Source organism: Coccinella septempunctata, chromosome X, assembly GCF_907165205.1.
Source record: "Coccinella septempunctata chromosome X, icCocSept1.1, whole genome shotgun sequence".
Taxonomy (NCBI): Eukaryota; Metazoa; Arthropoda; class Insecta; order Coleoptera; family Coccinellidae; genus Coccinella; species Coccinella septempunctata.
The window spans coordinates 9,918,449-9,931,990 of record NC_058198.1 but is presented as its reverse complement, the minus strand read 5'-3'; the positions used below and the strand labels follow the sequence as shown (position 1 = coordinate 9,931,990).

General features: G+C 35.5%; 1 protein-coding gene across 2 annotated transcripts in view; it reads right to left on the bottom strand.

The window, feature by feature from the left end:
* Positions 1-12,898, bottom strand: part of LOC123321733 (protein eva-1) — a 148,660-nt gene extending 135,762 nt beyond the window's left edge. For both annotated transcript variants that reach the window (XM_044909467.1, XM_044909468.1), the window contains exon 1: positions 12,682-12,898. In XM_044909467.1, the coding sequence (XP_044765402.1) occupies positions 12,682-12,853 (172 nt within the window). In that variant the 5' untranslated portion in view covers positions 12,854-12,898. The remainder of the gene's footprint in view (positions 1-12,681) is intronic.
* Between the last annotated feature and the right edge of the window lie 644 nt (positions 12,899-13,542).

Here is a 13,542-nt window from a genome sequence, read left to right as displayed (position 1 = left end):
CATATGGTACAAATGATATTTGTACCGACAGTGCCCTGTCAGCAGTCCCACCATCACCAGAAGCTCAGCTCGTTACAGCTTTAGCAGTTTTCTGCTGTAGGTATCATCATGAATTTCTTTGACTGAGTAAGTCCAGGAGTGTTTCTCCAGAGGTTTATTCTGTTGTTCACAGAAAGTTTCGGATCTAGCAGGTGTTAACCATGATGCTCTTTTTGTTCATCGACTTTTTCATTTCCCTCAACACCACAATGCCCTGTAACCCATAGTAGAGTCACTTTATTGCCTCTGGCCAGTTGCTTCATGGTATTACGACATTCCCATGTCAGCAGAGATCCCTGGCAGTGTGATTCCAGGGATCCAGCGTGGCTTGGATGTCCATGGTGATATAGATATGCGCCCCTTTGAGGTTCCTTTTAAGACACTCCTGAGCGCATACGTGAACAGCCAGTGTCTCGGTCTGTAGAATAGAGGGTACACTTCCCAGGGCTTTAGAGATCCTCAGTTTAGGTCCATATACGCCAATGCCGGTGCCCTTTTTTGATTTTAATCCATCAGTAAACCACGATGAGCTAAGATGATTGGCATTACATCCGATGGTTTTTCCAAGAGGTTTGAGTACAGTTGATTCAATATCTTCATATGTCCAACCCAGTTTCCAGGTAGGAGATTCCCTTTAAGGGATATTCTTATTGCTCCCAGAAGGCTGCATTTCCTCACATGTAGGTGTAGGGGATGCAGATCAGATATGTAACCCAAGCTTAGCTAACCTAGACAAGAAGTAGTAGAGAAGTGACGTAGCGATCCATATCCAGTCAAGCTGCTGGTTCTAAGATGTCATATCGATTCAAAGATAATATGGGGGATAAATCAAATGGATCTTAGTATAACATGCCACACCCCTTCACAGTGGAATTGTACTGTCACTAGTCTAAGCATCTTATCAGAAAAATTCGGATGGTATTTAGGTTTAACCTAGATGGATCGTTTTGTAGTAAACAAGTGCATATCCAGATAGGAGCAAGAATTCACAAGTTTTTAAGTTTGGGGCCCTCGACTATAAGTCCATGTAGAGCACTAATATTATTCAAACAGACACAGGCAGACTGTAAGAAACTGTGTTTTGCTTCAACAATTATGTTTTTCAGTTGAAGGATTGATGAGAACCACATTTATCTCAGATGTGAAGAATAATAATCATCAAATCTAATATTGTCGCGAACACAATGGAATGCCACATAATAATGCGAATAAAATCAATTAGCTTCATGCCAAGTAGGAGTAGGATTGCGTACAAATCAAAAAATGACAGTTCAATAGATTTCGTAATATTCTCCGGCATTTTATTCTCATGAACTTTCAATCAATCTTAAATCTGCTTCCTTTCAGGATTTCCAATTGAATTGTTTTTGTACCCGTCGCTTCCATTCCAAGGGAAAGTTATCATGAACAAAGAAATTTTCTCCGGAGAATTTCCAATGTATAAGTCATGGGGAAAGCCGTATCGGGTCTTTGCTTTCTGATATGCAGATGAAATTTTTGGGTTTGGGTACACGGACATGTATTATACTTACATAAAGAGTATCAAAATGAAGGTTATGTTGATGTCAGAATGTGTTTGCTTAGGAAAAAGCCGTTATGGCCCTCCACATTGATATGAATTCACGAGAATGGATTGTGATATGGAAAATGTTGGAGGTTTCTCGTATGGATTCGCTATACTCGAATCCGTAGAAAAATTCACTCGAAGAATTCCAATAGTCTGGCTGAATTAGACATAGTACCCTTATAAGTTATGAGAATTTGGAGAATTTACTATAGTGAGACCGTAGATTTTATACAGGGTACTTACGAAATATGTGGCAAAAATACAGAAGGTCTACTTTTTAATATTTCATCATAAAACATGGGATCCAAAATATACGCTCCTTCTGATGAGGAATGGCGTCTCAAAAATGGAAATTTTGCTCAGGTTTTCGTTCATTGTACCGGGTGATTGCTTATATTTTACTCAATAGTTATATAAGTTAGGTGATATTTGTTTTACGAAAAAACGTTTATGGGCAAATATGGTGTATTTTTTATGGGTATTTAGAATTCACTACTCGGAAATGCAAAAAAGGATCGTAAACCTAAGATCGGTAGAACTGTTTCTTGTGATTTCAAATACATATATGCTTACTCAACATATTCTCCTCTCGATTGGATTCATTCATTACAGCGAACCTGCAACGTTTCTAGACCTGTCAAAAAAATGTTTCTTCTTTCTCTGCAAACCAGACCTCCACTGCATCTATTACCTCCTCGTTGGAAGAAAATTTACGACCTTTTAAACTTTTTTTCAGTTGAGGAAAGAGATGATAGTCGGATGGAGTCAAATCTGGTGAATAAGGGGGGTATTCTGGTAATTCAAACCCTAAATCACGAATTTTTTGCACGGCAACATGAGATTTGTGTGCAGGGGCGTTGTCCTGCAAAAACAAAACACATTCGGATAGCTTTCCGCGTTTTTTCTGTTCAATTTTTTCCCGTGGAGTGGTCAGTAATGTCGAATAGTAATCTCCGGTTATTGTTCAACCCTTATTCAAAAAATTAATCATGATTACTCCATGGCAATTCCAAAAACTTGAAGCAAAAAATTTTCCAGCAGATTTTTGGACACGAATCTTCTTAGGTCTTGGAGGACCAGAGTGTCGCCATTCCATCGTTTGTTGATTTGTTTCTGTATCGTAGAAATCTACCCAAGTCTCATCCATAGCAATAATTCGGTTTAAGAAGTCTACATCGTTTTCACATCGAGCACAGATCGAACGGGATGCTTCTACCCTTGCACGCTTTTGGTCAACATTCAAACATTTGGGAATCCATTTTGCAGCAATACGCTTTCGTATAAAATATTCAGTGCTTCAGATATCCATTTCAGCCCAATTCGACGGTCTGATAAAATCATGTCATGAACTGCATCGATATTTTCGGGGAATGACACAGAAACTGACCTTGCCGATCGGTCATCATCTTCAATGGAGAATTTACCTCTTTTGAAGCTTGCAGTCCGATTTTTCACGGTCGCATACGAAGGACATTGATTACCAAGGGTATTAAGCATATTTTCATAAATCTGCTTACCTCTTAACCCTTTTAAATACAGGTACTTGATGATGGCTCGATACTCCAATTTTTCTATTTTCACTATTTCGGTGGACATCTTCTTTCTTTCAATTTATTGCGTAACTCTGGTTCACTTTTTTGACCTCAAACTTCACACTGACACTTCTAATGATTTATTGTTCGTTGTTATGGTAACGCAATAATTTGTTTATGCATGGAACTGGCCTAGGCTAACTAGATATCAATACATCCTCGTATATCATTTTTTCAATATGAACTCTCGGTAAAGAATAAAAAGAAACGACAATGTGAAACAAAACAATTTAATTTTTTCATTATCCATGGCTACTGTTGTGTGGCGTTCCACAGCTGCCTTAGATTCAGACAAAAAAGCTGCATATTTCGAAAACTACCAAAGACAACCTCAAAAGGTTGTTTGGAATCAGAAGAAAGAGCTCTACTGATAAGGATAATGAAATACAGGGTTTGCCATAAAACAAATACCAATTTACATAAAATTTGTAAGTTTACGACGTTTTTTTGCATCTCCTGGTACTAAATTCTGAATGATCATAAAAAATACTTCGTATTTGCCCATTTGAACGTTTCTGACCAATATTAACTGAGGTAGCTATTGAATAGAATATGAACAATCGCCCGGTACATATATTTGAACACTTTATTTCTACACTTTTTTTTGCTTTGTCCATAATATATAAGAAGATATAATCATTTGGAGTTTTTATAAGGTGCTTTGCCATTTTGAGAGAAGAACAAAATTCCCCTCAGAATAACAAGCTAAATCTATGACACTATACCTATGGATCTTTCAAACAGAATTACTTTCAGCCAAAGTACCCAATTTTTCGAATTCACAAAGTATTGTATGAGAAAATATGAGGAACAAATTTATTTTCCAATATGGTCCAATATTCATTAGGAAGAGTTCAACTTGCTTTAAGTGTTAGGTTCTCCAAGTTTCTGGCGTTATCATGATATATAACGGTAATAATTAAGAAACTGGAGGATTTGAGTGGAAATTCAATTCCGAAAAAGTTTCATCATATTTCTTTCGACCTCACGAATCGTCTGTTAAAGTATATGTACAAGTCATCCTGTATATTTCAATCGAATTTCAATTTGAAAATACGAACATTTCAGATACATTTCCGGACATACTGTATATGGCCAAGTTAAGCGGGAGTACTATGAATGACGATATTGCCAACTGAAAACTTTCAGGAGCAACGCAGACTTCACAAATTTATTGAATGAGAAGTTGATATAGACAGATGAAACTAGCTAATGTCCTTTTCATTAGAGGGAGCTCCCGCCCTCTCTGATGATTGATTTTTGTATGTAATGCACCATCCTTCGAAGTTTGAGATTGAGAAAAAGTTCGGGCAAGTCGGGGTGAATTTGTTCCGATTGCTGCCACTGTTCCATTTGATCACTGGGACGAAAATGAATCGAGAATATTGGCACAGCTTCCTCGAGATGTATGCAAAGTGGTTTGGAGTTCCCTTCCCGACTACCCTATAATTTGAGCCTGACGGTTCTGGAAAACTGACTCTATAATGGAAGCTCAATGGCGAGAACACTTTCGTATTTATCCTTCTCTCGAATTCCCTTGATCCCGCACACGGCATCCGGCTAGCGAAATATTATTCCCCCTCATAAAAATCCGATTCACCCATGTAACACGTATTGCATAAATTCGAAAACCTGCCAATTCCATTATGCCTGAACTTTTATGAGTAATTTCGTAATTTCATTCAATTACTCCCCTGGAATTTCACCCACCATATTTCCTGACTAAATACCATCAGATCATGCTGGAAATCCAATAGATCCTTTCCCAGAAATCGTTAATATAGTGGCTTTCATAACCATCTAGAACAATAGGTTGAAAAAAAAGCAGGCTCTCTGTGTTTTTCCGAAACTTTTTTGTCCAAAATGCGAAAATTTCAACCTTTTTATGCCCATATCACATTATCACCCTATTTTAATTCTAGCATCCTTCTATCTACTACACAGGGTGAGTGAAAAGAATCTTTCTATGGGAATTAGTAAATACAAAATAGTAATTTTGAGGAGCCCTCGTTTTATACTAGGATATATTGAAAAATTCTTAGCCTACTATAGAACCAAAAAAAATTTCAATGTCAAAATATTTTATTACTCAACATATTCTCCTCTAATCGGATACATTTATAAGAGCGAACATGCAACGTCTCCAGACCTTTCAAAAAAAAGCTCTGCAAACCAGACCTCCACAGCTTTTATAACCTACTCGTTGGAAGAAAATTCACGACCTTTTAAACTTTTTTTCAGTTGAGGAAAAAGATAATACTCGGATGGAGCCAAATCTGGTGAATAAGGGGGGTGTTCTAGTAATTCAAACCCTAAATCACGAATTTTTTGCATGGCAACATGCGATTTGTGTGCAGAGGCATTGTCCCGCAAAAATAAAGCACCTTTGGATAGCTTTCCGCGTCTTTTCTCTTAAAATTTTTCCCGCAGATTGGTCAGTAATGAAGAATAGTAATCTCCGGTTATTGTTCTACCCTTATCCAAAATATCGATCATAATCACTACATGGCAATCCCAAAAAACTGAAGCAAGAACATTTCCAGCAGATTTTTTGGATACGAAACTTCTTAGGTCTTGAAGAACCAGAGTGTCGCCATTCCATCGATTCTTGCTTTGTTTCTGGATCGTAGAAATGTACCCAAGTCTCATCCATAGTAAAAATTCGGTTTAAGAAGTCTACATCGTTTTCAAATTGAGCACAGATCGAACGCGATGCTTCTACCCTTGCACGCTTTTGGTCAACATTCAAACATTTGGGAATCCACTTTGCAGCAATTTTTCTCATGTCCAAATTGACGTGAACCATATGATGAACGCGTTCGTATGAAATATTCAGGGCTTCAGATATCCGATTTAGCCCAATTCGACGGTCTGATAAAATCATATCATGAACTGCATCGATATTTTCGGGGACTGACACAGAAACTGGCCTTCCCAATCAGTAATCATCTTCAATGGAAAATTGACCTATTTAGAAGCTTGCAGTCCAATTTTTCACGGTCACATACGAAGGACATTGATCATCAAGGTTATTAAGCATGTCTTCGGGAATCTGCTTACCTCTCAACCCTTTTAAATAGAGGTACTTGATGTTGGCTCGATACTCCAATTTTTCGATTTTCACAATTTCGGTGGACATCTTCATTCTTTTAATTTATGGCGTAACTCTGGTTTACTTTTTTGACCTCAAACTTCACACTGACACTTCTAATGAGTTATCGTTCGTTACCATGGTAACGCAATATTTTTTTTATGCATGGAACTGGTCTAGGCTAACTAGATATCAATACATCCTCGTATTAATTATGCAGTTTACGAAACTCGAAAAAACATCACTCATGGAAATTAATTCAATCTAAAATATCAAGTGTATTCCATTTATATGAACTCCATAAAAGGTCTCTTCAAATGTAAATATTGGACGGCATTTTAGAAAACCTGTGCAGGTGTGCAATTATGCCTTTTTATGAGTATTTGATGGATTTCGAACAAAAATATAATTAAGCAAGAATCCACTTTATTCACTCACTATTTTGAGCTCATCATATTGCAGTATATTCAGATAAAAAGTGAACAAAACCTAAATGAATTTTGCTTAATTATCGGATTGAAAATATCAATAATTGAGATATTTATATCGGAACTTCATTAAAGTACTCTTCATATCGAAAAACTGGATGTCATTTTTGAAAACCCACGATAGGTTTGCAATCCATTATGCCTTTTTATCTATATTGGATGGTTTCAATCTAAACAAAAACATAATTGAAGGAGAATCTACTCTATCATTTTCACTGTTTTGAAATCATTATACGGCAGATGTTCAGATAAAAAGACCAAAACTTGAACCAATTTTGCTCAATTATGGCAGAATGATGTTGAAGGAATTATGGATAATTTTAATTATGAATAATTGAGATATTTATACTTTTGGAAACTTCACTGAAGGATAGGATGGGATAGGCAAGAAAAGAAAAGGAAGCCTACCATAGGAAAGTTGGAGGAGAAAACCCATTAAAAGTTTCAAGAAAATGCATGAGTTCTGTTTCCGAAATGTCCTCCTTCGTGAAAATGAATATGCGCCTGCGTTTTTCCAAACTATCCTAATGCCGAAACATTATGTAGATGTGCAGAAAGAGTGACCAGCTCTCTCAAAGTTCCTTCTGTTTCATCTTCAGAATCTGCGAAATACCACATCATGTTTTCTGCGACGAATACAGAATCGTTTATATTAATAATGTACTTGTAAGCGCTGAATTTTGGTGCATTCGGACGAGAAATAGAAAATTGAACAGCCAACAACCACTTTTGAATGGTTGGCAAGCCTGTTTCTGGGTGCATAACGTTATTATGGCAACACGAACCAACTTCATTAACGAAACAATGCCGGCTGTAGTGACATGGTTATGATTCGATAGTTCCACAACCTAAAGCCGAAATTGGCGTTAGATTTGGTTTTGTCGACGATAATGCTCGTTTGTTGCCATGCCGCAAAAATATTAACGCCTGGGTGGAGACTGTTCATCAGGCATGAAAAATATTCCACACCAATCCTGATTGATTAATTATTTCTGAACGAATCAGGATATTCGGGCTCTAAAAACCTCCCCTATTCATCTGAAACTTTTCACACTTCCAACTGCACCTGGGAGTTCGAATCTGTCAAAAAAAACATTATCAGGCACTATCTTAAAGAGTATAGAGACTGTAGTTGAAAAAAAAATTTAAAAAAATATAAACAAAAACTCACTCTTTTCCCTTTAAAATTACATCGATAATTAATTAGAATAGTAGTAAAATGCAACCTGTATATAAACATTTCGATTTTTTCTGAATACGTGTTTGATTTCGGGGACTATATACAATGCCTGAGACACTAGGTATAGGTAGAGATACCATAGGCGTTAATGCTTTTCACTTTTTGCTCTAGCAACAACTTGCCCTGAAAATATCAAACCTGGAGATTATTGTTAGATAGCATTCTGCATATAACCTCCAAATTATTGGTTAGGAAACATTGCTTCACAAAGTTGCTTCCGGAAAATCCAAGCGAATTGCAATTTTCTAATGAGCAATTTTTTATTTTCCTTCGAATGTTTCGTACAAATAAGAATATTACCCAGATTAATTTCGAATTGGCGAATAATTTCCTGAAACATTCGGTGTAGTCAGGTAATTTTTTTTTACTTTCGTGTAATGACGAATGCTTATTTTTATGACTATCAGCTATCACCATAAGCTCGTTGAAAGATAAGCTATCAAATCATGAAAAAATCAAGTAAATATCATTCACTCCACGATAGCGTGTAATGGCTCAGTATCACTTTCATACTGCAGTACACGCAGGTTATAGGACAAACTCTTGCATCTGAACTATTAGAGTCGAAAAATCGCGAAGATATCATTGATTCTACCATGGCGTGTAATGGCCTACTATGACTTTTATACTTCATTACATGCTCGTAATAGGATAAAAGTCTTGTATCTCAACGATAAAAGTCGATGGCGTGTAATGGCTTATTACCACTTTCATACTCCAGTACACGCACGAAATAGGATAAACTCTTGCATCTGAACTATAAGAGTCGAAAAATAGAAAAGATAGCATTGATTCTACCATGGCGTGTAATGGCTTAGTATCAATTTTATACTTCATTCCATGCTAGTAATAGGATACAAGTTTTGTATCTGAACTATAAAAGTCGATGGCGTGTAATGGCTTAGTATCAGTTCCATACTTCTGAAATATTTTGTAGAACTCGTCGAGCCCTATTGAGAACTCTAATCAGAACTGAAGTATCTCTTATTTTTTTCTCAAAATGATTCCTTTCAAGAGTCAAAAACCTACGTTCAAAATTTCTTTAATTTTTGCAGAACATTTTCTAAAAATGATCAAGATCTCTAGAAGAAATTATACCATAGTCTATCTGGAATTCAATCATCCAGAGATGGGAATGATCCCCCACTTCATCCATCAATAATTCACCGGAATAATAATCAAAGTCAAACTCGAATTTAATCAATTTGATAAATTTCGAATACGCAAATATCTAATTTCGAGACGATACACTTCCTGCGGGTTAGACGCGAAGACAAGCCCCGCAACGGGGTTGAAACAATGAATGTAGATGTGTATTTAATTAATTAACGAAGCATTAATCCGACGCAATCCGTCAACACTAGACAATCATTCATCGCGAAAGAGCATTCGTTTTGCCGAACGATTCTACATCGGAATTGAACGAATGCCGATACGGATGTGACCGTTAGATAGATATGAATAAGGCCTTATTAAACGGGAGCATGTGGCACGAATAGCTTCTATCCTGAAACAAAAGCCTGGGTTTATTTGCACTTCAACGCCTCCAGAATACGGTGGCTAATATCCTTCAAATGGAAGTTATCGGGCTTAATATGGAGGCACTAGAGTGGATAATGTCAGAACATCCTTCTGGGCCAAGAACAATCAATGTCCAGAGTCTGATCAGATAAAATTAATTAATTTCTCACATTATTAGTAATAAACAATTCAGTATATTATCAGTTTGATCACAACACATTAAAATCCCAATATTTAAACAGTTTCTGGTGATTCTTCAGCTGAACAAGAATAAGCTTTTCTTATTATCCTTGAACAAGTCTATCAGAACTTTCATTATATCTTCTTCATTTGATGTAAGTCTGGCTTAGCTACTCCAACACAACCCTAGTTCCTATTGGTTTTATATACTTCATTCCAACCCTGTATTTGGATGACCAAACATAATTTGTTCCAATAAAGTAAAAACCTTCAAAACAAGTACTCTTAACAGTACAGTTTTTGACTCGTACAAATATTTCAACAGGAGATTCATGAGGTCAAAAGAAACACTTTTTTCCTATACCATTTTTTCCGATACTGCCTTGATTAAAAGATTCAGCCATTTTAAGTTTTCATAATAAGCTATGCTACCCCTGGAGAAGCAAAATTGCCTTCAGAATAACAAGCTAAATCTACGACACTACAAATGTGTGGATCTTTTAAACAGAGTTGCATTCAGCCAATAAGTACCCAATTTTCTGAATATCACAATTTTTTTTTTTTTTTTTGGAACATCAAATTACTCGAAAATGGCGCATTATACGAGAAAATACAAGGAATACTTTTATTTTACAAAAAAAGTTCAAATATCCATGACATAGAGTCCAACTTAGTTTCAAGAGTTGGGTTCTTTGAATTTTTGGTATTTTTGTGGTACGTAATGGTCATAATGAGAAAACTGGAAGACATGGGTGATATCTTGTGTTCGAAATGATTCATCAAATAAATGAAAAACTACATTGCGAATTTCATTTCATTAGTTCAAACCGTTTATGAGATAAAACTAAAAATAACATTTTTTTAAAAAGAGCCAATTCGGAAAAAATGGTATAGGAAAAAAGTGTTTCTTTTGAACTCAAGAATCTACTGTTGAAATATTTGTACGAATTAAAGACTCACCCTGCATATAGACCACCACAGTGGTCTTTATACAATGATATAGTCATAAATTTAATATTTACTATAAAGAGTGTACTTTTTTTGGTTTTACTACATTGACACTTCAACATCGATACCCTAAACAAAAGCAAGAAAATATCTTTTCAAACGAACGTTGTTTGAGGCTAATTGAAGTAAATAGATTTTTTTTTGGAAAAAGTATACATTTTTCCCTTTCCACTTCACATTTGTAAAGAATATATCATTTTTGGAAAAAGTTAAAAAAAATTAAAATAATCTTTTTGATTGTCTCTTCGAATTAAGTTTCATTATTATACAGCAAATATTAGAACCACTCTGTGTTCTCAAACGGTTTCTTTTCATATAAGGCTACTTAATTTTGCAGCTTTTCACTTGTTCAGTAAAGTCATCATTAAACACGAAGTTGATCGAAGATAAATGATGAATTTATCTTCTTTGCTTTCGTCTAACCAAATAACTCTGTATACCTTCACTAACCTGAAGATGTTTTCTTGGTAGGGAAACATGTCCTACTGAAAATCATGTCTAGTTTTACATCTGGTTAAATGCGAATATCGGTGATGTAGGATATCCAGATTTTCTCATACTTATCATTCAAGTATTAATTATAATTATTGAATAAAATTGATGTACTCGTGATTTTGAAAGCAATGTCTCATTTCGTTCGAATGAATTTACTGATAATATCCTTGTTTTGATTCGACTCTGTTATTGCAATTGCCATTCTTTATTGTACAGAATTTTGAATTTATATACCCGTCAATATTTCTACGTATCTATAAATTCTAAAATGAGTTAATAATAGAACACAGATAATTAGAATTTATTTGCAATCACCCTATTGTTCATCAGTAGAATCTTCATTACTGTGTTTTAATTGCCGAAGATCTTTATTTTTTTTAGGAATTAGCAAATAAATGTGTTTTTTCCCAATGAACCGAATACATTCACCTGAAAAATAGAGATCAAAATTTTTATGATTTGAACACAAAATTATTTAATTGATACTTCGAAATGAATAATCTTAAAATTCATTTGCTGTTTCAATTGCATTTGTTGAAAAGTGTGTGAAATTATAGGTGATACCATCATTTGAAGTACATCTATATCCATTCATATAGCGATCTTCATGTTCAAAAAAATTAGTTCGTCAGTTCTTCACAAATAAAAACATTTTTTTATTCATACTGCAGTGAGTGCAGATCGAATCATATTTTGAGGGGAACTTAATCAAAAATAATAAAATATATCGATTAGCTCTGGCTAAAAATTGCTAATTTTCCATTACTTTAAGTCTCAATGATCTGAATTTCATTCTTGACATACAAGTTCATGAAGAAATTCATTACCAATACCCTATTTCAGGTAACTATTCATGGTGAAATTAACATAGATAATAGCATTGATGTGAAGGTATATAATTATCTATATTGTCCTTATTTTGATGTGGAGTAGCCCTGAGAGTAGCTATTCGATTAATTTCTACTTATTTTTTTATTTATTTATCAAATTAACTTGACAGTGACAGTGAGACAATTCAAAGATATGTAAGTAATCAAGCTTCGTAAATAAAATAGAGCATTCAGAGAAAAAAATCAATTTATACTTTTTTCATGACTTAAATGCTGTTGAGTTATTGAAATATTAATATCACTAACCTAATGAGATGTCAGGTGATTTTTTCAAATGCGCCCGCATTAGTGATTAATAATTATAACTACATCGAATGATATAGGCTGATTTGTTTTCCCACTCAATAAAATCACTCACCCCCAGAATAATTGCGACCAAAACTATTAAATTGCATGGGGATGAAATTTTTTCCGTGTTCCAAAAATAATCATGCGATTTATATACATAGTAGCAGTCTTTTTCAATGCAAATTTTGGCTGTTAGCAGAATGGTCTAAAATCTAGAAAACATAAATAAAGGGACGCGCGCGAATGGGAAAATAAAAAAAAAAGTATTTAATAAAGACGTACCCAAGTTATCCCCGTAGACAGCGAGCACATGAAACAAAACCAAGACTAGGAACGAAGTCATTTTATTCACAAAAAAATACACATTTCGCAAAACTGTTAACTTGTCACTGATGAACCGCGAGTGCAACCGTATGATTATAAGATCGTTTTGCGAGCCGCCCACGCGAGCCATCCATCTGAGTACAAACCCCCGTAAGGTTTAAACCCGACTATGCTTACAACATCTCCCCGATTTGACGATGAGCGTTTCTGCGTCTGCATTGTTCCCGATTTTATCCGGAATACTCCGACCACATGAACGCCGAGCTTTATGGAAGATATTTATAATGTTTGTACCCCGAATTAGTCGATATTTTCTGGATAAAATGCCCTTAGTCTCTCAGCTTTGACAGCGTAGGGCCATTAATAAAATTTCTTTGCATATGCACCGATAAATTTGGCGAAAATGCCGCCGCGATGCCCACGCATTTTTCTGGACGCCTGAAAAATTCCAGAAGCGCTCACTGGCTCACTCTCGCGCCTTCCTCCGTTCCAGAAGGCCACTTCGCACAGCCAGAACCTCGATTCCGGTGGATGGGAACCCATTACGTTCGTGATATCATCAATCTTTTGGAAATTTCCGTTGTTGCATCCATCAGCGGAAACGCTGAGCAGATATATTCGGTTTAGTCATTAGCTCTGCCGCAAGAGTTCAATTCGCAACCCATCTGCAAACTATAAGCCCGCAAATTCATCACATAATAAGTTACCAACCAAAAATACACCCAGTATTGACTCTGTCACACTAAAACTATTCATAACTTTTTCTCATTTCTTGCTGTTGATAATATACTCTTTAAACTAGCTTTTGTATCAATCTTA